Source organism: Tachysurus fulvidraco, chromosome 8 (assembly GCF_022655615.1).
Source record: "Tachysurus fulvidraco isolate hzauxx_2018 chromosome 8, HZAU_PFXX_2.0, whole genome shotgun sequence".
NCBI classification, from domain to species: domain Eukaryota; kingdom Metazoa; phylum Chordata; class Actinopteri; order Siluriformes; family Bagridae; genus Tachysurus; species Tachysurus fulvidraco.
The window spans coordinates 25132465-25158474 of NC_062525.1; the positions used below are offsets into that span (position 1 = coordinate 25132465).

Here is a 26010-nt window from a genome sequence, read left to right on the forward strand (position 1 = left end):
CGGTTTCCTGTTCAGACTGAAAATGATGAATAGATGACTGAATGAAAGTGACACAAAGCAGCACACAGTGCATCTAACCGATAACTCATGTTTGCACCATTTTTTTTTTTTTTTGGATCCTGGAGCAACATGAAATGCGATTAGTTAGTGAAACGTATGACATGAAAGTGTCAATTATTCTGAATACTAAAACCGTCGATCAACACAAGGCTAAAACCGGTGCGAATAAAATGCAAAGCGGTAAATAAAACCACGCGTTTAAAATGTTTTGCGTGGCCCGAGCTTCATGCTCGTAAAAAACCCACTCTGCACATTTACATTAATACGCTTGTCAGCAGTCCTCTCGGCTCTAAGGGCATGTACGACTTGTCCGTGACAAAAAACAGAGTCGGACAGCCGAGCTTCTTTCTCCAGAGGCTTGTTCATCAACCGGATCAACAAGATGACAGGAGGAGGAAGGCGATGGCCTCTCTTTCCACTCAGATCCTGAGCCTCTGAGTGCTTCCATGCACACAAATCATCTATCACTCAAAGTTCAGGCCTCAGTAACCCTGAGTTTATGCTAAGGAAGAGTGCAGACTTCCTTGATTAAATGGTAGGTCTTTAGGAGTTCCCTAGGCATCCATAATTAAAAATAATTGCTTAGACATGTTTCTCTCTTTTCTTTTATTATGTAAATGTCTTAGATTATATTTGTATTATATTTAGATATGATATTTATATACGATGCTAGATGAAAGTAACGCTGTGTAATCGATGTTATATTATTTACGGTCGCAGAATGTGACACAATTTATGCACATTTATCAACCCGGACGTGAGAATTCTCAGCTCCGATCATGAGAATATACTGTAGTGATCCACATGCGTGTTAGAGATGTGGGCTTACAGTCGTAACCCAATAGTTAAATATTATAATAGTTTGTATTATATTTCATTTGTAAATTAGCAGAATTTTAAAAGTATATGTAAGCTGTGATCAGTTCATTTATTTGTTCATTTAGCTCTTGATCAGGGTCAATAATAGACGTCATAGTGGCGGTTGTGGTGGACATCATGGTGACGGTCATGGTGACGGTCACAGTGGACGTCATTTTGGACATCATGGTGGCGGTCACGGTGGCGATCACAGTGGCGGTCAAGGAGGCGGTCATGGTGGACATCATGGTGCAGGTCATAGTGGCGATCATGGTGGCGGTCATGGTGACGGTCATGGTGGACGTCACGGTGGACGTCATTTTGGACATCATGGTGGTGGTCATGGTGGCGGTCATGGTGGACATCATGATGCAGGTCATAGCGGCAGTCATGGTGGACATCATGGTGCAGGTCATAGTGTTGGTCATGGTGGACGTCATTTTGGACATCATGATGCAGGTCATGGTGGCAGTCACGGTGGACGTCATGGTGGATGTCATAGTGTTGGTCATGGTGGACGTCATTTTGGACATCATGATGCAGGTCATGGTGGCAGTCACGGTGGACGTCATGGTGGATGTCATGGTGGCGGTCATGGTGGACATCATGGTGGAGTTCATGGTGGCGGTCACGGTAGACGTCATGGCCTATCCAAAGTAAACTAAGCCTGAGGTGTGAAAGAGCCTAGTTGATGTTCTTGGTAGTCCTGGGATTTGAACTTAAATTGTTTTGATACATCACACTGCCAATCCTTTTTCTTACTGATAGAATGATCTTCTACCTACATTTCCTCAGTGTAATGACCATGGACAACATTGCCAACAGTGGTTGCTCAAGTGGTTAAGGTCCTGGGTTTTCAATTGGAGGATCAGGGTTCCAGCCCCTGTGCTGTATCATGGCTGATTGTGTGCTCTGACCCCAACTCTGTGCTCTGACCCCAAGTTGAAATTCACCGTGCTGAAATGTAGATGTCACGATATACGATATAAAGTCTTCTACCTTTCTATTACTGTTTGTTAATTACAGTTTTCTTTTTGAACTGCACACACACACACACATACACACACAAAAAACAGTATATTATGTGTCTCGTATCTCTGCACACGGAGTATGGACACGGGCGGCACGGCGGCGGCATAAAACCTCAATTTACACGTGTTTTTGGTGCCTCAAACCTCAGCCCCAAAGGCGTGCTCCCAAAACTATGTTTAAAATGCCTGGTATTCTGTCTGCATTTCAGAGCCCATAAAAAATGCCAACCAGCCAATTATTGCTGCAAATGACAGCGTGCCGGGTTCGGGGTGTGTGTGTGTGTGTGTGTGTGTGTGTGTGTGTGTGTGTGTGTGTGTGTGTGTGTGTGATGGGGCGTCAGTTTACGCAAACCATTGTTCTGTCTATCTATTGCCAAGTCATGGCTCCTGGTGTATGTGCCACATATGTGGGTGGACACTTAATGCAGCATGAAGGAATAGCACACCAAACACAGCTGTGCTTACGGTAGGACACAACAACGCAAACATCCTATCGCTTCCTCCACCAGTCACATACTACACATCTGTTAAGAGCTTGTGATGGAAAGAAGGTCTCTCTAAACAAATAGGAGTCGTCCGAGACCGGGAGGATGACGCCATCGTGACTGTATCTTTCGGTCAGGACCGATGGCAAAGAAATGAGCTTTCGTTGACAAAATAAATGACAAAGCATATAATTAGAGATCCATTAGGAGACGTTTGAAGCTACGGCTTCAGTACAAATTCCAAGTGGAACACACATGAATAACAGACGTTGTTTGCGCTACCATGGGGATCGCTATTTGTGCTCCTTCTTGTGGATGTTTTGTGATGTATCCAATGATAGAAGTCATGGAGGAATGAAAACACAAGCCACACCTACTCACTGGGACGCGAAAGGTTTCCTTCTCCTGATTTTTTTATGATCTAACATGTCAAACTCTCAGGACTTGTCTACAGGTCCAGACTGATACTTCTCTCTCTCTCTCTCTCTCTCTCTCTCTCTCTCTCTCTCTCTCTCTCTCTCTCTCTCTCTCTCTCTCTCATGTAATTATTATTTACATTGCAGATACCGAATAAATCACTTCAAGGTAAATGACACAAAAGAGGAAATAAAGAGAAGAAATTCACAACAGATTCTTTTCTGTTCTGTAGTATTTGCGTAGTACATTAAGTTCTAATTATTTAATAATATCTGATTATATGCAACTTTAAATATATCATGACTGTGCTTTACTCTTACGTTGTACTTTTGGTGGTTAACACGTCTCTTGTCAGTGAAGGCTGAGCACCAGAAGGTAAAAGTAAGAGGAAAATTGGAAGGTAATAACACTTAAACACCCATCTCTGACACCACAAAGCCACCTGTTAACCCTGGTGAGAACCTTCAGAGTCTCATCAAACGCCTCACGGTCTCGACGGTGACAGAAAAAGCAGCGACGTTTCGGCAGACGATACGGGCAAAGAAAACAGAAAAGGAGGAGTCTGTGCACGGAGAAGAAGAAAAGAGAAGAAGAAAGAAAAACAGCACTATTACAGCTAATGCACTCCTTCTTTATAATTAACCCGGGAGAGGTCACAAATCAAAGGGGTTCTCGTAATATCGCTGCGCTCGGACCAAAATCATACCGTACGCCTCTGAGAGCGTGTGGTGTGCGGTAATCTTTTCTTTTTTTTTTTTTTTTGCATTTTCTTTTATTTGATCGTTTATTATTAGTTCTATTAGCAGGATCCGTTTCTGGATGGTCTTACTGATGTGGTGTTGCTAAGCTTAATTACACAAAACATCACAAAACAACAGATCGCCCCGCGCTGACCCTGGGTTCGTTTCTTCACCGATTTGTTCACCGTATGGAACTTTAGAACTGTATCCTACACTTATTGTCCACCAACTAAGATCCTAAAGATCAAAAGAATTTCTGGTTTAATATGTACCACGGTTGCTTTGGTCTTTTTGGGACTATAAGGTGGCTTTATTAGCATGACAAAGAGATCAAAGTAAGGCTGATGATAGCCAGGACAGGGCATGATTGTTTTGGCCATCAGTGCAGTGATGGATGGGACACTACACTTGTCAGGAACTTACCATTTCTTCCACAGCATGAGGTCTTCTTCGAGAACTAAAGGAGCCGTGTTGCTTCCTGCTCTCGGGTCATGTCGCTATCGAGAACGTCTCAGATCGTTTGTTTTCATTGAACTGCAATTTGAATCCATTCCCTTGTTATTTGAGATTTACAGAAATCCAGATCTGTAATGAGAAACACCATGATGGTATAAATAAAACTGTACCCTTTAATTACAATCTGTAGAGCACGATGACCTTGATTTTATTACATCATATTTGACTGATATCAGAGCTATAAATTGAACAAACAATGCGACATTAAATGACTTTCCCAAGCAAAAGGTTCTCCTCATCGAGTTCAGACCACAGCAGGAGCGAAAATGCCACCGTTTAGCCAATGTCAATGTAAAAGCGCTACGACGCCAGGCTCGTTAGCTTTACCGTAAGGAAAATAAAAGGATCAGTGCTACAGAACTGTCCAGTAGATCTGCCCATGCTTCCCGCAGAATGACCAATTTAACTGGTATTTAGTTAGTGTTGTGTAGTTAAGGTTTGCCACACTATGTCGGCACACACACCGCTACCCAAACCCCATGCTTCTCAAAAGCTTCATGATTCAATTATTATATGAATTAGGAGTAAATAGCTTCATTTAGAAAACCCAGAGGTTTAAAGACTCAGAAGATGACTTCAAGGTGTTTAAAATGCTGTGGCGTGTACAAAGGTATAATTTCGCATATTACCTCGTCTATTTTGGGTTATAAACCGAGGATGTAAACTCCTGACAAACGTGCTTTAAAACTAATTCGGTGAAAGAGGTGAGACGAAGGCGCTGTGGTTTTCTCGCGAATGACATCTAACGAGAGCCGACATTCAAAGTCCCATTAAAACCCAGAATGCTGTGCGAAGCCTCAGTCCGGCGAGGGCGCCGTTCCTCATCGCGTTTTGCTTTAACGAGAGGCCCCGCTGATGCTGCCCTGTGTGTTAATGCTGTCAGGGCCAAACGCCAAAATGTTTTCGTGCAGCGAGGACTAGCCGTTTGATTTAATACAGTACAGAGTCCGAGTGGATAGAAATTTACAAAACGCCTACAGTAGCCATGAAAATATATTAGATTTCTGGCAGTCTGCCATGTTTTTTTTTTCCTCTTCCAGGTCATTTGAAGAAAATGACGAAATGTGATGAAAGACGGTGTAAATAGAGAAACTTCATTCATTCATTCATTTCCTACCGCTTATTCGAACTTCTCGGGTCACGGGGAGCCTGTGCCTATCTCAGGCGTCATCGGGCATCGAGGCAGGATACACCCTGGACGGAGTGCCAACCCATCACAGGGCACACACACACTCTCATTCACACACACACACACACACACACACACACACACACACACACACACACACACACACACACACACACACACACACTCTCATTCACTCACACACTACGGACAATTTTCCAGAGATGCCAATCAACCTACCATGCATGTCTTTGGACCAGGGAGGAAACCGGAGTACCCGGAGGAAACCCCCGAGGCACGGGGAGAACATGCAAACTCTACACACACAAGGCGGAGGCGGGAATCGAACCCCCAACCCTGGAGGTGTGAGGCGAACGTGCTAACCACTAAGCCAACGTGTGCCCCCCCCCCCAAATAGAGAAACTTTTCTGAAAGAAATACACTACAGTTGTACATCAAAAGCAAAGCTACTTTTTATCACACACAGGTAAAGAAAGCTTGACAACAAACTAAGTCACACACCGGAAATTTTTGTATTATTGTGACATTGTGGGCCTGTCTTTAGAACATGAGCTCTGGAGCCCCGGTCCGTCTCCTGCAAGCCCTCATTACCAGAGCCGAGCTGCCAGGCTTGTAGTTTTCTATATGCTCAACTTTTCAGAAGTAATAAAATGCTTGGGTGAGAAGCCATCAACATTTATTTACAGTGTGTGTGTGTGTGTGTGTGTGTGTGTGTGTGTGTGTGTGTGTGTGTGTGTGTGTGTATAAAATCTCTCTGGCTTTAGATTCCCCCAAATGTTTGATAGCTAAGAGTTTATATTTCAGATGCCCAGAAATCATTGTGGCTCTGATTCCTAAGACGGAGATGATTCTGTGACGTGACATGAACCTGCTATACATGCAGATTATGATCGAACAGCCTCGAGCTGTTTTCTTTTTTTATTTTCAAGTCAAATTTAGACGGCGCTGAGCTGAGCAAAATCTATTGCTTAAGTTGACTCCGAACAGCTTTTCTATAAACCAGTGGGTTTAAATGAGTTTAAGACAAAACCACAAACCTATTATTCACCTGAAACCAAAACATCTGCTCTGTGTGTATTTGGATGTCTGCCAGCATGTGTGTGAGTGTGTGTGTGTATGTGTGAGACTGTGTGTGTGTGTGTGTGTGTGTGTAAGAGAGTAACTGTGTGTGTATATGTGTGTGTGTTTGTGAGACTGTGCATGTGTATGTGTGTGTTTATGAGACTGTGTGTGTGAGTGTGTGTGTATGTTTGTGTGAGACTGTGTGTGTGTGTGTGTGTATATGTGTGTGTGTTTGTGAGACTGTGCATGTGTATGTGTGTGAGTATGTGTGTTTGTGAGACTGTGTGTGTGTGTGTGTGTGTGCGAGTATATATGTGTGTGTGTGTGTGTGTGTGTGTGTGTGTGTGTGTGTGTGTATATATGTGTTTATATGTGTGTGTGTATATGTATATGTGTTTATATGTGTGTGTGTGTATATATATGTGTGTGTGTGTGTGTGTGTGTGTGTGTGTGTGTATATATATATGTGTTTATATGTGTGTGTGTATATGTATATGTGTTTATATGTGTGTGTGTGTGTGTGTATATATGTGTGTGTGTGTATATGTGTGTGTGTGCGTGCGTGTGTGTGTGTGTGCGTATATATGAGTGTGTGTGTGTGTATACGTGTGTGTGTGTGTGTGTGTGTGTGTGTGTGTATACGTGTGTGTGCGTGTGTGCGTGTGTGTGTGTGTGTGTGTGTATATGTGTGTGTGTGTATACGTGTGTGTGTGTGTGTGCGTGTGTGTGTTTGTGTGTGCGTATATATGTGTGTGTGTGTGTGAGAGAGAGTGTGTGTATATGTGTGTGTGTGTGTGTGTGTGTGTGTGTGTGTGTGTGTGTGTGTGTGTGTGTGTGTGTGTGTGAGATATAAGAGCTCCAGGATGTGATGAACATTGAGACACTTTGAATAGCTTTCTTCTGATCTGACTGTTAATTATAGAATTTTACACGTGATGCTCAAAAGCCTGTAATCGGTGAATCGGCACCTTGTAATTATGGACTTAATTGTTTACTTTGGACGCGTTTGGTGTGAAACATTTCACCGGTAACGTGAGCTGAAGATCAAAGGTTTAATATTAATGTTATTATGGTGATCATGTGACCTCTTAAGGTGTAATTAACTCAGAGTCGTTTGCTAAGAGGTTTGATTCAGGAGTCGATTCCTTACTTGTGCACCGTGAGCGTCTCACGTGCGTCACGTGCGGACCGAGCAGAATTAACCCCTTGAATTTTTACTAAATAACAAATATCTCGTTTTTTTTTATTAAACACTTTAATAACAGCTTAAGTTTTTTTTCTTAAGGAAACGTTTCGATTACTTCAATAGGCAGAACTCGCTAAAGACTGATCCGTAAGACAGGGGCTCCACCTTGTGGCCAAAATAGGCGTTACATCAAAAAAAAAAAAAGGAAACATAACCTTCTAGCATTTATCACAATCAATCAATCAAACAAACAACAACAACAACAAAACTCTGACTTTATGCAGATTATTGATTACTATTCATCAACATTATGTCATTCATATATGGACAGAACTCCAAACCCATTTGTGTTTTGAGCTAAAAATAATTTACATAATCACAACCATTTAAGAAAAATAGACCTTTCTGATCTAAAGTACAATAACACAAAAACATAGTGTATTTACAGTAATATTGTTGTCTGATGTCTGTTACTCATAACGGGATCAAATTATTATTTGAAAATTTCACATCGCGACAATTGTTTAATTTATTACGGTTTATTATTTTGATCGTATTAAAAATCCTGCTTTAATTTCAGTCTCTTTCTACCTGCCTAAATCTTTAGGAAGTACTTTAAAGTGATTACGTAGCCTCTCTTTCTGTTGAATGAATGCCAGAAAAAAAGAAAAAAGAAGCTCACAGAATATTGACCAAGAAAGTTTATTCATGTGGCTGTTCTCTCTGACCTTAGGAAAATAAAACGCCTTGTTGTCATTTGAGTCGTAGTGAACAAGAAAAGGAATCGAGCATAATTCTTATTGATTAAAAGTATTTTCAGATCCAATTAAATGCTCTATTAAAGGAACAGTTTGTAAGTATGAGAGTCTTCTGCTGGCTTGTAATGGATCGCAATAAAAATAAACAGTCCCCTTTATTTCAAAATGACCTCAAACCCTTCTTTGTCGAGATTACACACGGCTCACGTTCGGCTCGGATGAAGGGGGTTTTGGAAAAGCCCAAAAGTAAGAAACTAGTGAGATCCATTGCATGGCAATAATCGGAATCACTGATCCTCTCTTATATAGCTTTTTTTTTTTTTTGGAGTAGAAAAGCACTTTACAATGACAAACTGCACCTTTAACTCATTCACATGCATTGCTGAATAAATCACAACAGAAATATAGACTTCTACCCAGGGCTGCCTCAAAGGGTGAGCAGTTGCCCAGAGACCCATGCTGACCGTACATCATGCTTGAAATGGGTTTTAAAGAATTGCATAAGAACGACTATTTTTCATCTTTGAATATCAAGCACTAATGTTACTTGGGGTATGTAGAGTATGTGAAGTGACGTGACATACAGCTAAGTACGGTGACGGTTCTCTGCATTTGACCCATCCAAAGTGCACACAAACAGCAGTGAACACACACCCGGAGCAGTGGGCAGCCATTTATGATGTTGGGGGGGTTCGGTGCCTTGCTCAAGGGCACCTCAGTCGTGGTATTGCCGGCCCGAGACTCGAACCCACAACCTTAGGGTTACGAGTCAGACTCTCTAACCATTAAGGCCACGACTAATGGTTACGACTAACGTGGAGTATCTGGAGCGCCACCTTTCCCGGCAATAAATAAAACGACGACGCACACGCTCTGATGGAGGCAGGTAAAATATTGTGGCGGTGGCAGAAAGCAATGAATAAACACAGATCGGTCAAAGCACGTAAGAGAAAACCGTGTTATTAATCAGACATCAAGGGATGGATAGAAAAAAACCCAACAGTGATGTCAGTGATCGTCTGTTTTTTAGACTGCACCGTTAAATGTGAAGTACATTTTATTTATATTCTGCTATTTAAACGTAATCCCTCAGTCCTGACCCGTGTAGTGTCGCTCAGCGTAGCTGTATACACAATAAATCACTCGCACGCTCATACTGTATTTGTGTTTTTCCAAAACTTCCAAATTTAAGAAAAATAAATGGGCTGCAATTACAATTTTTCCAAACAAACTTATTCGTAAATCAATATCAGATGTCCAAATGTCAATTACAGTTTAATCCCTCGTCACAGAGCCGGACGCTTGCCTCGTGCCCTCCATGTACACCGGTTTCGCCTCTAAATCTGAGCCGAAGATCCGACTCGGCGGCCGAGTTCTGAAGTGTGCGGTACGTCATTTGCTTTGCTGTAACCCGTATACTGGTCTATATGTTTATTTACTGTATACGCACAATTCCCTCTGCCTGGGTCACGCAACAAACGGCTCGCCCTGGGCTCCTGTACGCCACTCGAGACAACCCTGCATCAAACTCATAGAACCCATAGAAATGTAAAACCCCAAAGTGATTCAACAATGTTCTGGTAACTGAAAGATTCTTTCAAATGAACAAAGAGAAATCCAGAAACACCAGTGTTGGATGTTCAGGACTTGGATAGTCAAGATGCAAGCTCACTGGCCAAAGCAAAAAACACAGAATCAAAGTGCAATTTCATTGTAAAGCTGCAAATTCCATTTTTTTTCTTTTATTAATACAATACAAATGAACATGGAAGGGATTATATTACAAGACATGTCACAGTTTTGTCATTGGTATGTGCAGGTTGTTCCAAGGTCCCATCCACAGTTCTTCCTCGTCGGACTGTGTGCGGTCACTGTGCGACCCTAACACCTCCCTCACCTCTGCATTGTCTACAGTGGACTCTTGCTCGTCCACACTTTGTGTTATTTCAGATCTGGCTGTTGCCACGTTATATTTGCAAGCTATGCTTTCCGGTCCTATAGAGCCGGAGGCCGAGGACCCACCGGAGGGCCTGGGGATAATGTTCTGTTCGCCTGCAGCGGCGCCCAAGGCACCGGGGCTGTTCAGGGGAACTCTCTCCTCCTGAGTCACAGCTAATTTGTCCAGTTTTTTGAAGTGCTTTCCAAGCCGGACAGGAGAGCTAAATTTGATATTGGTCGTGTGGGTGGCTCGGCGTGTTCGGATGATGGAACCGTTCTGAGCCAAGTAGATGCTGCCGTTGATGTTACCGTGGCTGTTGACACCGGACAGTCGGTTCCTGTTGGACTCTGGAGCACTTTCATCTCCGGTTGAACTGGTCTCATACTCACGATCCACGACCAACTTGATTCTCTTCTTCCTGCCAAACTGTCAAAGGAAGAGCACACGCATGGAACATGAATAGTCGACAATCTCAACGGTTAAACAAATTCATCATGCAAACCGCCACCCGAAAGAAATCGAAAACATTTCACAGCCAATCGCAAGTGGGTTTTAATTTGTTTGGAAAGCCTTGACACTAGAAAATCAGAAGCTTTCGTTCAGCAGGTCAGTGTGTTGAAATCGATGACAAACAGTCCTGCGTAGAATACGAATAAATACCGTAGATTTATTTAAAGAGCGAGATTTTTTGCTTGATTGCATCTTGCATTCCTGCTCGAGGAACGAAACCTTTATAAGGGACAGAAAAAAGCAAGATTGTGAAAAAAAAGAGCTGAAAAGAGAAGATGCAGTTAAGAAAGTTAGAAATGTAGAGCTGGGAAAACGCACATCATCTCACTAAGGATGCACTAACAAGCCACCCAAGCCAAAAAAAGTATACTTTGAGTCTTACTGAGAAGGCATCAAGCCACTTTAGTCAGCAGTAACAGTATCATCTCCGTCTGAATCCTCTCGGTCGTCTTTCGGACTTCCGGCTCCACTTGCGGAAGTCTGAAATTTGTTGTCCGGACCACTCCTGTGTGACCCTGCAGATCTCATTTCCTCTTCTTCATCCTCCGCTATAGGTGGGAGATTAACTTTGTCTGTGTTGCCTTGTATGTAACTGCTGCCTGCTGATGAGCTGTGGCTTTTACTGCCCTTCGGTGAGTCCTTTTCTTGACCCTTTACAGGAATAGGATCTTTGTTCTTGGTCTTTGAGTCATCTTCCCTCTTTGACTGCTTTTTATTCCCTTCATTCTTGGCTTTAACTTTATTCATAGCTTCTTCGGCTATTCTATACATACAGTGTGCAAAGCCTACTGTAGAACTGATGTCTGCGATACTGGATGTAATTCGAGGTTTAGAAGACCTCCTTTCGTTCATGGTCTGCAAAACAGACCTCACAAACTCCTGGGTGCCAGTGAGTTTGTGGCGTGACTCTGCCTCTGCCTCTATCTCATCCCTTGACTCTACATCACTGTCTGTCTCTCTTCCTGTGTCTGTCACTGTCTCGCTCTCAGTATCGATTTCTGTCTCTGAGTCTTCTGCGTCTTCTGCGTCTTGCTCCGTTTCTGAGCCGCTCTCACCGCTTGACAAATCAGAAATTTCTTGCTCTCGGTCTGAGTCAAAGCCGGTCATATACGCTATGTTCTGTTGGTCTGAATAAGGATTTTGGAATATCGATACAGACGATTGGGCACGTCTGTCGAAACGGACGTCCGGAAAAGACCCTACATTTACACGCTCTACCTTATGTGCAGATTGCTGACTGTTGCTACCATATGGCTCCCTTTCCGGTTCACCGCAATCTTGGGAAACCAGTCCCTTACCATCACTCGAGCTATCTGTACTTCTGCTTGTGTCACTATGACATTTGTTGTGACTGTAAAGCTGCCTAGAGGATGTGTTTCGCCCTGTGGATTTGACTTCTTTCGCCTGGAAGAAAACACCATCGATGATCACGCCGCTCTCCGAGCTACCAGAGCCTTGAGTCGGTTCGGTCGGCTCTACGCTCTGTGTCTTTTCCATCATTGGGAATATTCGAGCCTTCTTCCATGGAGGGTGGAAAGCCACTGGTGGCCCAGAGGTCTTGCCCGAAGCGAGCGGTTTGTTGGATTTCGTCACCGCTTTGAGGTCGGTCGCAGGATTTGAGCTACGAAAAGGCATCGTATCCTTTGTGGGATTAGACTGGGTCTGCTCTAGTCTGGGAACCTGATCTCTCAAAGGAAGTGTAGGAAGTCTGTGTAGAGTCTGATGCAGACTCATCCTTTTAGCCTGCCTGGAAACCTGTTACGGTCCAAATATCCATTATTTTGAACGCAAACGTTGGTCTAGATAAAATTCATACATTTGGTATTTGTCATTACACGATATTAGCATGTAATAAATAATAAAAAAAAGAACTTTGTGCTACCTCTCCTTCTGATTCATGAGGACTGTAATAATAGCTGCCATCATCCTCGACAATCACCTCGCCGTACTCGTCGTATGTTCCTGCCGGAGATATCAGCTTCCTGCGACTGCCATACTGAGGCAAGTCATATCTGAAAGACATATAGTAACATTGGCATAACTATTAATCCAGCTAAACAACTGCCGGTAACCAGAAAGAATAATTTTGCTTTCTGTGACTAGCTCATTGTCCTCACAGGGTTCAAACCGTCACATATTTGTTCCCTCGTAGGGACATTTGAGCCATGCCAAGGCACGTATACACAAACACCATCACAAAGTGACAAAGATACCTGTAGGGATGCACCGGAAAAATAATTACAATACTTTTGATTCTGCAATACCGCTAGACGCTCCAGCCTGTAACATTTGCATTGCTAATCTGTCGACATGGCACAATAACAAGTAAACAGCTAAAGGCTGTGTGTGTGAGAGCCATGTCAACAAACAGTAATCGGTTATGACGATTAGTCATGAGGTTCCGTTCGGAATAAGACCTTTGTATTTGTAGATATTTATATTTCTTCTTCTCTTATTGTCGACACGCATGACACCACGACGCTCGAACGCTTACATTACTTACTGAGCGAGAGCTCGACAGGCTCTGATTAAGTGTTATGAGCTCTCTTGCCTGAATAAAATCAAATTCAACTAAGATTAATAAAGAGACTTTTACATCACTGAAGGAAGACACAGATGCCTCTTTTCCACCGGAAAGAACCGAGTGCTGGTTCAGAGCTAGCGCTTGGAGTTAGTTCCAATGGAGAACCTTCTAAGAACCGGTTTGCCTTTCCACCGGCTAGAGAGCATCACAGCACCGAGTGTGACGTCACTGTATACGTGTCACGTGTCCCAGCGACGTTAGCGCAGCAGCGACAAACACAAACACAACAACAATGGCGGATGTTGCTTTACTGTTAATGCTCATGGCTTTGCGAACCTACATCGGCATCCAAACGCGGCGAATAAAACGTGTACGTGCGGCTCCGTGTAATCTGTATAAACGGAGGTTGTAATCGATAAAGTACGTAACGTTATTTTATCGTTAACACAGAAAAAAGTTAGCCTTAGCATGTAGCTACCTACTATCATGTGTGCTGATAATGTATCATATTGCGGTAAAGTAAAAGTGTATTAAACATTAGTATACTTAAGGTACATTATCAGATGCACTAACAGTAGCCCCGCCCACAGCCCCGCCCACAGCTCCTGATGCAAGCGGTTCTTAAGTCTAGACCAGCGACGTTTTGGTGCTACTTAAGAACCACTTTTCCTGGTTCGGAGCCGGTGCTTTGGCGGTCGAAACAGAAAGAACTGGTTCTAAATTAGGCTCCAAACCTGCACTCAAACTGCCTCGGTGGAGAAGGGGCAAAAGTCTGCTATGTGTACAGATACCCACTAGCCTGTAGGGGCAGCGTGCATTCACTTTTTAGAGAGAAATCTCTGAATTTGAAGGACGCTATGAATATATTCATTCATCGTATAGGTCCACATGAATACCAAAATAAAATGGCATTATGCTTCAATGTACAATCAAATTATAAAGGGCATTCATTAAAAAAAAAGAAGAAGTGAGATTTCTCATCTGCTTTCATTCCCTCTAGGGAGTGAAAGCTGCTTAAATTTTTTAATTCCTAGTACTTGATTTGATCTTTGTCTCTTTTTTCTCTTCTTCAGCTAGACACCATATGGACGAGTCTCATTGTACACGGCTCGGTGAATAATTAGCTTGACTATTGTAGTAAAAGGAGATGCCAGCGGCAGTCCGTCGTGAGATAAAGTGACAGGATGTTTCATTCCTGGTTAAACCCAAGCTGGCTTATCAATACTACAGCTCATGTATTCCGAGTAGTCGTCCAGGAGCACTTGAGTTTGAGCCCCACTGTTGAGTCGATGGGTGTGTGGAGCATGGAACGTATAAAGGCATAAAAACGAGCATGTGCAAAAGGACGACGAACACACACTCACCCGTGGTCGTAATTATAGTAATCCTGCGTATAATAGTCCTGCCCCGGGTCAATGCCTGATTCCATAGATAGTTCCTGTGACCAGAAGAAAAGTCATTATTCAGCATGTACACGAGGAGGAAGAACAATGTAAAAAAAATGACTTTCACTTCGGTGTTCCCTTTAAGGAGCCAATCATATAGCAGCACCGCAGTAGAATCATGCAGATACAGGTCAAATAGAGAAATTGCTTTCATGCCATGTGCCAAATGATTATTTCAGAAAATCCTGGAGGTTTGACACACAAAAGTCTCTTGAGGTAACAAAAAATGGTGCTTCTGTGTGTAGAAACATCTCGATGAAAGGTAAGAGTACAGTAGAATGGTCAGATTAGAAAATAGTAATTCACTCTTTACATCTGCGGTGATCAGAAAAGCATCTCAGGATTCATTCATTTTCTTCTCGGGTCACGGGGAGCCTGTGCCTATCTCAGGCGTCATCGGGCATCGAGGCAGGATACACCCTGGACGGAGTGCCAACCCATCACAGGGCACACACACTCTCATTCACTCACACACACACTCACACACTACGGACAATTTTCCAGAGATGCCAATCAACCTACCATGCATGTCTTTGGACCGGGGGAGGAAACCGGAGTACCCGGAGGAAACCCCCGAGGCACGGGGAGAACATGCAAACTCCACACACACAAGGCGGAGGCGGGAATCGAACCCCCAACCCTGTAGGTGTGAGGCGAACGTGCTAACCAAATCCCCCTATCTCAGGATTCAGAACATGTCAAATATTCAATATATACTCTAGTCATGTTTTCTAAGAACAGGAATCAGAGGAAACACTGAAATAAACAGGTAAAAGTTAGATAAATAGTTGTCTGGTTGTCTTTTTACAATCCGTCTACTGTACAAACGTGACCGTTTGCCCGGCGTGAACGTTACCTGAATCTCTCGACCTACATCTGCTCAATTGTATGTATTGCTGTCGCACGACTGATTGATTAGATAACTGCAGGAACATGCAGTCTTATAAGGGACAAGTGTAAAAGTTCATGAGAGGACAGATAGCCAGTGGAGTGTAAAAGTAAAAGGATAAGAGGAATATACCTCCGGTCTCAAGAGAGAGGGCCGTAGCAACTGTTGTTGCTACAGAAGAGTCACAGCAGAAATAAAGGAAAGAAGAACAGAGAAATATTACAGGTTAGAATCATGGAGAAAATGTCTAGGTCAGAAACAAAGAGCAGTCAAAGGTCGTATTAAATGAGACACATTTTCATACTGATGCAGAATTTGGGTTGTAAAATTTGTTCAGATGTTTCTGAACAAAATCGAAGTCAAGCCAAATACTGACATACAGCTGGAGCAGGAAATATCTACCTCTAAAATCTTTTCATCATGCCACATCCGCCGATAAAACCGACGGTCAATAAAACCGACGATTGAACATACTTTCGATGTGATTTAAGTGGAAAATAAAAAGTACATACCTCCTGATGTCCGTACCCTCTCCTATGGGGAGATAAGAGTATATCAGTCAGATGATCAGAAGCAGTCTTCAGTTTTAAACAGATTTAAATTCATGAGTCAACTCGCAACAGCTAGGAAACAATCTTTCCGTATGCGTTATTAATGAATATTTGATTTACTGCCCTACGCTTTTCAGGAATTTCTCTGTTTATCTTGTTCGTACACATCCGAAGAGAAGAAAACGAAAAAATTTAGAAAAGTTGGATGTTGTAAGGATGGGAGGAACATTCATTCATTCATTCACTCATTCTCTACCGCTTATACGAACTTCTTGGGTCACCATCGAGGCAAGATACACCCTGGACGGAGTGCCAACCCATCACAGGGCACACACACACTCTCATTCACTCACACACACACACACTACGGACAATTTTCCAGAGATGTCAATCAACCTACCATGCATGTCTTTGGACCGGGGGAGGAAACCGGAGTACCCGGAGGAAACCCCCGAGGCACGGGGAGAACATGCAGACTCCACACACACAAGGCGGAGGCGGGAATCAAACCCCTGACCCTGGAGGTGTGAGGCTAACGTGCTAACCACTAAGCCACCGTGCCACCCCTTTACGACAATATTTAACACACTTTCTGAGAATCTCTCCAAAATCTGTCATTGCTTTGGGTCAAATTGTGAAAACCACAGTTCAGGTAAAACATAAACATTTATTGAAACTCATAATTTCAGAACATGGATTATATAATACTCAATTACCAACATTACTGGTCGAGTCACATGTCACACAACACACAGTAGCAGGACATCACAAATAAAAGCCCTCGGGTAAATTTCCATTTTGTGGTGTAAGCTCCGATCTAGATGACTAAGCACACCACCATGCATTCAGCTGCACACTGTAGTCGTCGCTAGTCTGATTTGATTGTCTTCATGCTGGTCTGTGGAGTTTCTGCGTACTTTAAAATGGAATAATTAAAAATGAGATCCTGGCTCGGGAGGTTATAAATTCTCCAGAGTGCAGCATGATATAATGCACGGAAGGTGGACCGTATGTCATAAATAAGAGCGGTATAATTATATCACAATTAAAGCAACGATCAAAGCAACCACAAGATCATCTTCAGATTGACATGTTGCTTTGCCATTGTATTTTTTAGTCACACTTGCACAAAAAAAGAAACACAATAGTGATGGATGAGGGTCACATATTCACAAAAGCTGACAATAATCACCTGTGATGAGAGATCGATCCATTTACAGAGCGCTAATTAAAGCCGGGATTAAAAAGACGCCGGCTGAATCGAATGTGCCGTGTTGCTCTTTGAAAGATGAGACAGAGACCACCGGGCCAGACTCGCGCACACACATGATGGATCGCGTCTGTAATTAAAGCCACCCGTGTTCAGAATTGACAAACCGACTGCCACTTGTAGCGTTAAGACTTCTGAGACGATGCGACTTCACCGCCACTGATTCGATATTTTTCAATCTGTATAGAACCGTGACTGAAATCTCTGAAATATACCTTGGGGTAACGATATCCGTCGTTCTAAAGAAAACGGTCAGGTATTAAAGATGTTTGGCTTGTATGTGACTTTGTTTTAAAGCCCTTTGCATAATACATGAAGTACAAAAGAAACACAGTCAGTGCTAATGCAGAAAGAGGTATAGCGAGAGGAAGAGGAGGAAGCAGATGTTCTTTAATAGTCAGATGCTTGGATTGTTTGCTGCCACAATTTCCTTACGTCTGCCAAATGAATAAATGTAAATATAAATAAATGAAAAGGGTTTGAGGCAACGGCAGCGACGGAGTCGGCGCAAAGCTTTAGACGGAACATTTTCAGCACAGCTAGTCTAAAGTAGAGGTCTTCACGGGTCCACTTAGATCCGAAAACCCGAGGTCAGACCCGAGAACCGAGCGGGTTCGGGTCTAAAAGCTTCACGTGTGCCTCGGACACGTGTCGGGTATAATAATAGCGGCGTCGAGTCTCGGGTAATTTAAAATGAACGGACCCCGGAAGAACGGACCCGGGAAGACCCGAACTACTGTATCTCGTGTGTGTGCCTCGACTCGAGTCCTTTTCCAACCTCTCCTCTGTTTGCCAAGACCGCTTGCGACATGTGGCTGGTGACGTGCGGCTGGCGGTAAGCTAATTTACGTTGAAACAGACCTGTCAATCAATTTTGAATCCTCTCTGTAGCGGTTACTTTAGTGTAGAGTTACGCAACATTCGGGTCCAGTCGGGGTAAAAAAAATTGCCAACGGGTCGGGTCGGGTCGGACTCGGGTCTCATTTTTTCGGGTTTGTCTCGGGTCGGGTCTTTCTTTAAAAAAAAATTCTGCACGTCAGGTTCGGGTAAAAAGTGATTCGGGTCACTTCGGGTCGGGTTCATTTCTTTAGACCCGAGAAGACCTCTAATATAAAGTACAACATATTTTTGAGGAGTATGTGCGAGTCTAGGAAAAGTGCAATAGATAATAGAATACTTTCCTCTTACAAAACAACTCTCCCTTATTTACAGGGAAATAATCAAAGTCTGAAGGTGACTAAATCTCAATAAAATAAAAAAAATACAAATACCGGTTAATTAATTTGTTTTACCAAAAAAATGAGGGAAAAAAAACTTGTTTGTGATTATGAGAGAAATTTGGAAACACAAAGATAAAAAAAAAAATACAGAGCAATACAGTAAAACTCAGAGAGAGAGAGAGAGAGAGAGAGAGAGAGAGAGAGAGAGAGAGAGAGAGAGAGAGAGAGAAAGAGATGATGGACATGAGAATGATTTTATGTAAAGAGTCACAGTATTGTGGATTGAGATAGGGAACTTTTCTCCAGCTCATCCATCATGGTACTCATAGATGGGTTGTTGTTCTTCTCGGTCTCCTGCGTACAATCCACACCAAGCCCTGTCTCAGACTCCTCTGGAATTTGAGGCTTCTGTGTCTTCTTCTTTAGAGGCTGCTGCTTTTTGTCTATTTGACTGTACATGTTGGCAACAGATTTCTCAAGCTCAGCTATGTTCCTAATGTTCTTAAGGATCCCTTTGAGTTCCTTTCTGGAAGGCTCAAGTTCTACCGGGAGGGGAGGTGGAGTAGGGCGTGAGGACACGGGACGGAGAGATGACACCGGGGGTAGCGGCGGAAGAACGAACGCGGGGGCAGGTTTAGAACGAGAACCAGAAAAGGATGAAGGAGATGGCAGAGGAGGAGGAAGTGGAGGAGGTGGTGGTGCAGGAGGTGGAAGGCAAGTGTGAGGTGGTGGAGAACGTGATAAGGAAGGCGGAGGAGGAGAATGAAGAGGAGGAGGGCTCGGATTGGGAGAAGGAGGTGGAGAGGGGTGATGTATGTGTGCTATCGGTGGTGGAGGTGGAGGTGCAGGTACGTCTGGAGGATCTGGAATGACCTCGACTTTAACTGCATAGGTCTCTTCGCCAACATAGGAAGACAAGCTGACGTATTTCTGGAGGCCTGGTGGAGTCGGCTTGCGGCTCGGTGGTGGTGAGCCTTCACTCTGGGTTATTATGATGGCTGGAGATGAATCATTTTTCCCTATGTCTACAACCTTGGACCTTGGTGGATCGGATGACAACGGCAGGTTTTCAGAGGTTAGTGAGCACCGAGAGTCAACCCTCAGCCACGGACTGATTTCTTGCTGGGCTTGCTCCTTAACTGTCAGTTTAGTCTCAGATACCTTGTCTGATTCTGTCACCCCTTGCTCTTCACTCTCCTTAAGCTCTGACTTAAGCAGGTGTAGCTTCCATTGCCTGGGGTCCGACACCACTTGCCGCCTAGAGCTCTCGATGACCTCCATCTTGCGTAGCCTGGAGGGCAATGTCCTCGAATGGCCTGATATCCCAGAAGGAAAGGGCAGCTCGGAGCTCTTCAGACTCTTGAAGCCAGGTGATTGCAAGCCCAGTAGATACTTGAGGTGCTGAGTTTTTCCCATATGCTCCAGGTTGCCAAAGTCTTCATGGTAGAGTGGATTGGTCGTGGTCAAGGGGTTTTCATCTGACAGAAATGTGATACTGCTCTCAGAACGGGGAAGGTTGTTGAGCAGGACCCCGTTGGCAGTGGACTGCTTGTGTGCTGCAATGGCACGTGATGCAAATGAACTGATCAGCTGTTGGCGGTCTGCCTCATCCAAAACACACCTTTTAGCCCTGTTATCACCATGATGGCACAAGGAGACAAAGACATATGCTGGATGAGAGAAACAGGCCAGCAAAGATAAAGAATGATGATGAGGTAAAAGAAGCCAGCTATGCAGCTAAGCCACGGTCACAACTGTTACTACACATACATAGTGTAATTCACTTCCGGATGCACTCTATGATCTACGAGCCATCTAATTCCAGAAAACATGCACTAGGGACGTAGTTTATCCGAATCCAAAAAGTCCTAAGAAAACAGGATTAGTACATAAAAAGCAATGGATTACCAGTGGGTCAAAGGAAGGGTGTATACAGTGAGGACTGAACTGAAGCCACGAGGACAAGCATCTAAAAACATAGGCAGCGCTGAGAAGCACCTACAGAATCTGGCCACATCTACTATTAAAATCAATTCATTCTACTTACTTAGACCTGATTTTCAAGATAAGGAAGAAATGAGAGAAAGAAAAGAAAGAACATTGAATGAGGAGCTAAAAAGTATGGAACAGCAAGAGGACAATGGTGATAGCGGTGGTATTCGATTTGTGCTTCTGCAAAACTACATTTCCTAGAATAATAACATAAAGTAATGACTGTTACAGTGCCAATGCCTTTCAGGAAAACAAAAATGCTGGAAGAAATTATTGTGGATTATTCACAGCGATAACGACGGCTTATTATTTGTCATTAATCTATTGTTGTTCTTTTCCCTTTGCTGATATCTAATGGGTCTGAATAGAAGAAACACCTATTGTATTAAAGCAAAATGACACAAACAAGCACACTTCAGATACAGATAAGCACAAGGTTAATGATCTAACCAGTGTTGGGTAGTAACGCGTTACTGTAACGCAGTTACTTTTAACAGTAACTGATACTCTAACGCAGTGGTCCCCAACCCCCGGGCCGCGGAACGGTACCGGTCCATGGACCAAATGGTACCTGGTCGCCCAAGGAACATTAAATTATTCCCATTTTATTTACTGTGGTGTATTTCTCTCGGGTTTGTGCGTCTTTCCATGAATGAGAGGTTACCCGGGAGCTGAGAGATGTCACCTAAAGCCGCACCGATACCGCGCATGCGCAAAATATCGTGATATCGGGCCGGGTTTAGGTAACGTCTGGAGCTGAGCGGCTGCGAGCGGCAGTGGTGTTGTAGCTTTGGTGGAGAGAGAAGGTGTGTATCGCTCTTCTCTCTGTTCACCGGTACTTTGTCATGTTTAACAGTGCTTGGTGTACGTGTATATTGTGTTTGCTCAAATTTAACCCACAAATTAGCAAAAATGAGCACGAAACAGACGTCGTTAGAAAGTTAGAAACTCTGCCGGTGTTCTGGATTAAAGTCATGGCGGAATACCCTGAGATTGTCACCACAGCACTTACATCCCTATCGTCATGTCCGACATGCTATCTGTGTGAAGCGGGGATTTCTGCAGTGATGGCAACCGAAACAAAACAACGGAATAAACTGGACATAAGCGACACACTTCGGGTGTCATTGTCTCCTATTACCCCAGATGGAACCGTCTCGTTGTAAAGAAACAAGCTCAAGGTTCTCACTGATTTAGCGTTGTAGTGAGTTAAAAAGGCATGTTTAAATAGAATTAAATTAAAATTATTCATTTTAATTTAATTGTATTGCCTCCACACAAGACCCACCCCCCACCCCCAGCGGGCCGCGTTAAAATGATCAAACATTGACCGGTCCGCGGCGAAAAAAAGGTTGGGGACCACTGCTCTAATGCATTACTTTTTAAATAAAGTAACTCCGTTAGCATTACTGTACGGCGCGTTTGTCCGTTACTTTTATAAATGAATTCATTTAAAAAATAAATTCTATGCATAGTAAGATTGGTGGAGTGTTTCCGTTTATTTCACTTTAGTTGAGCATAAAGACAAAAAACCTTTTAGTCAAATGTAAGCTGTGTCTTTCTGGTTCGAAGGTCCTGTCTACTGCGATAAACAGCAACTCCAATCTCGAGGTAGAAACTACACGCCTCGACGAAGCTAGAAGCTAACCCGGTGTCGGTGGACACACTCGAAGTGACTCAAGCCGCTCCAGGCAAACAACAGCGACTAGATTTTAACCTGACCGCTAGACAGGGACAGATCAACTAACAGTTTAGTGTTTGTATAAACCGTAACGCATAAAAGGGCATTAATGGGAACATTAAAGAACGTTCTTTAAAAAAGTAACTTTTAAAAAAGTTATTTTTAACAGTAACGCGTTGCTTTTTGGTGTGAGTAATCAACAAAGTAATTGAGTTTCTTTTTGAATGAACTAACTAGTAACTGTAACTAGTTACTATTTCTTAGTAACTAGCACAACACTGGATCTAACTGCTAAACACTTGGCACAGGTGACAAAAAAAATAGTTACTGGCTGTTAATCGCTCTAATTTAAAGCACAGAGCTTCTTAATGGCTTAGTAGCTTTATAATTAATTCTAATCTAAAACATCTATTCATGCTTCAGGTTCTTGCATTTCAATGTCTTCTAATTGATATTCGCTCAATTTCTTTGGAAACCGAACGAGTGTGTCTTTAAATACTGGCTTTTCATTTTAATATCAATTTATTCTTTTTTTTTTTTTTTTAAAAGATTGTTTTCTTTGAATATGAAATTCCATTATGTTAATTGAGACCCATCCTGTAGTCACTTGCCCGGGCAAAATTCTGATACAATTCACAGAGCAATAATTTAGATGTGTCGCGTGTCGCGTGTCGGACAGCAGAGTCCCATTAAGTGCTCAGAACATTTCAATTGCTAAATATAAAGTTTAGTGGAAAAGTACGAGAATTAAGACGTAAAGTGCTTTTTACCAACAAAATAGAAAAAAAAAAAGCCCCTCCCATGATGACTAAAAGTGTTCTGTGTATAATTATGGACCAGGTGTTAAAAGGCTATAAAAGTAAAGCGTAGCTAATTCTCCAGATAGCGTCTAAAAAACTTACATGGTGTTGTCGCCTAGTTCCTCATACAGATTGCTAGCAGCGATGCCTCCGGGTTTGCCAGCTGGGAGAGCCATTTGGATCCTGGCGGTTTTGGCACATTCAGCTTGTCGTCTTTAGTCGTCGGATTCAACAAGTTACACAGATTTATAACATTAGCTTAATCTTGGAAATGGGAAAAAATACGGTATACATGCACTCCAGAGATAAATAATGCATGCTGATTTTCATGAGCGCATTTCTTATTTATCATCTCTGTGAGCAATATTTAACAGCTGGTTATGAGAAAAAATGTGAAGCCATCATGCAGTGATTGTGGTCGTGCACATTTGGGTACTTACTCTTTAAATCTGCAGGTGATGCATTGTGGGAAGGGGAGGAAAGAAAGAAAAAATATGCACATAATCAGCACAGGATTCTGATGCAGCGAGTATTCATTCATTCATTCATTCATTCATTGATTTTCTATCGCTTATCCGAACTTCTCGGGTCACGGGGAGCCTGTGCCTATCTCAGGCGTTATCGGGCATCGAGGCAGGATACACCCTGGACGGAGTGCCAACCCATCACAGGGCACACACACACACTCTCATTCACTCACACACACACACACACTACGGACAATTTTCCAGAGATGCCAATCAACCTACCATGCATGTCTTTGGACCGGGGGAGGAAACCGGAGTACCCGGAGGAAACCCCCGAGGCACGGGGAGAACATGCAAACTCCACACACACAAGGCGGAGGCGGGAATCGAACCCCCGACCCTGGAGGTGTGAGGCGAACGTGCGAACCACTAAGCCACCGTATCCCATCAACGAGTATTTATTGCAGTAAATTTTAGTGACACAGTTGCAGGAGGTGTCCAGTGTTTTTCTCTCTGCAGTTATGTTTTATATGACATCCTCATAAAAGAGATGACTCTTAGAGGAGAAAGCTTATCTCCTGTTTTCCAAACTCTCTCTCTCTCTCTCTCTCTCTCTCTCTCTCTGATCACTACCTCTAACATTTATTTGCTCTGTACAGAGCAAGATATCTTCCTAACAGCAACAAACAGGTTCTCCGGTTTGTCTCTAGTATCCGTAATGAACCACAGTACATACACAGAATAGCACAGTCGCTCTCCAATATGTTTCCATGGTGAATTAGAGAGAAAAGGCCCTAGGAGCTCTGTGCTGAAACTTGGCAACCTGCAACTCAGAAATAGAAATACTCCGGAATGAAATGGAAAGGTATTATTATAGAGTCTGCTCCAGATTTACTGGCTAAAAAAGTTATGAAAAAAAAAAAAAAAACATTAGCGGAGAATTTAATTAGCCGCTAATTGTAATAAATCTTCGTTGAAAATAACCTTTCATTAAAGTCAATCTCTTTTAAACTAAACCACGTGACCACATTTATTGGCACACTTGCCTTGATTTAAAAACAACAACAACAACAATCTTTCCTCTTACCAACATAATAGTTCTGAGTATATCTTAGTATTCATGGCGTCTGTGATGCTTTGTATCCTAACAAGGGTTCCTAGCGCCTTTGGAGGAAAAACAGCCTCGCCGGCATTATCGACCATGCTTAACTGTGGATTGCTTTGGTCCATTTCTAATCTTCAACCTGCTTTTATGCCATGGTGCAAAAAAACTAGCATGTCAAAGCTAGCGCAGAGTCCAGAAGAATCCAGGTGCTTATATTTAGGGGTAGATAAAAGAAAAGACTTTTTTTTCTGGCATGCAATATAAATTGTTTTACATGGAGATTTGTTGCCTTTAAATCACTGCCGACTGTGATTCTTTGGACAAATCTGTTGCCTGTGTAGGGATAAAGTGCACTTATCTCCGCTAAGCAGGTTCATTACAGCTAACAGTGGATATTGGGGGTATTTTCGGCGGTTTAGCTATTTTTAATTGCCATTGCTTGATTTAAGTAGTTCGCACATATTTGTCTTTTTTATATTTGTGTACATGGGACACTGAACTTCCAGTTGTTGATGGACTACTAAGGGTCGCCTCTGTGTCACCTCATTTATACCCTGGTGTAACAGGACATGACTTTGACCTATGACTAACTAGGTGATAAAGGAGAAGAAGAAGTCTTTATTTGCCAAATATACTGTTGGGGTCAGAGTACAGGGTTAGCCATGAAATAGCACATCTGGACAAAGAAGGTTAAGAGCCTTGTTCAAGGGCCCAACAGTGGCAGCTTGGCAGTTGAGCTTGAACCACCAACCTTCTGATTTGCATCCCGGTACCTTATCCAATTAACCAAAGAAAACAAGGTCACTAATATGTGGGGCAGTGGTGGCTCAACTGGTTAAGGCTCTGGGTCGTTGATCGGCGGATCGGTGTTCAAGACCCAGCACAGCGAACCTGCCACTGCTGGGCCCTTGATCAAGGCCCTCAACCCTCCCTGCTCCCTGCTGTATCATAGCTGCCCCTGCACTCTTACAGTACTCCAACCTCCTCAGTTGGAGTATGTGAGGAAAAATGTATATGTGGCAATAATAAAGGCTTCTATGCCTGCGTTCTTCTAAAGTCTGCTAAGGAACATGAATTCCTTTCAAGGTTGTTATAACACATGAGCCTTTAAACATACTCACTGTCGGTACGTGATGATGACAACAAGGATGGCTGGGATGCAGAAAATAACTATGATGACGGCGAGAGCCAGCAGCGCTCCTTCCGTGTAGCCTACAGACTGCACAGCTTTCTTCACATTCTGCACAATGTCAGGTGTGCGGATCTCCAGGATCCTGCCTCCCCTGCCCAGGTACGGCTGGAACTCCTTATTTATGTCCAGTAACTTTCCATCCAGAAACCTGAAAGAGCAAAGAGA

General features: G+C 43.1%; 1 protein-coding gene across 4 annotated transcripts in view; it reads right to left on the reverse strand.

The window, feature by feature from the left end:
- Positions 1–7674: 7674 nt before the first annotated feature.
- Positions 7675–26010, reverse strand: part of pcdh15b (protocadherin-related 15b) — a 199087-nt gene continuing 180751 nt past the window's right edge. For 2 of the 4 annotated variants that reach the window (XM_047817910.1, XM_047817909.1), the window contains 9 exons: positions 25775–25993; positions 23522–23530; positions 23184–23294; positions 16080–16101; positions 15700–15738; positions 14598–14671; positions 12592–12721; positions 11092–12464; positions 10491–10625 (listed from right to left, as the gene is read on the reverse strand). In XM_047817910.1, the coding sequence (XP_047673866.1) occupies positions 11112–12464; positions 12592–12721; positions 14598–14671; positions 15700–15738; positions 16080–16101; positions 23184–23294; positions 23522–23530; positions 25775–25993 (1957 nt within the window). In that variant the 3' untranslated portion in view covers positions 10491–10625; positions 11092–11111. Of the gene's footprint in view, positions 10626–11091; positions 12465–12591; positions 12722–14597; positions 14672–15699; positions 15739–16079; positions 16102–23183; positions 23295–23521; positions 23531–25774; positions 25994–26010 lie in introns of all 4 variants that reach the window. The other 2 variants (XM_047817912.1, XM_047817911.1) reach the window with 2 other exon arrangements.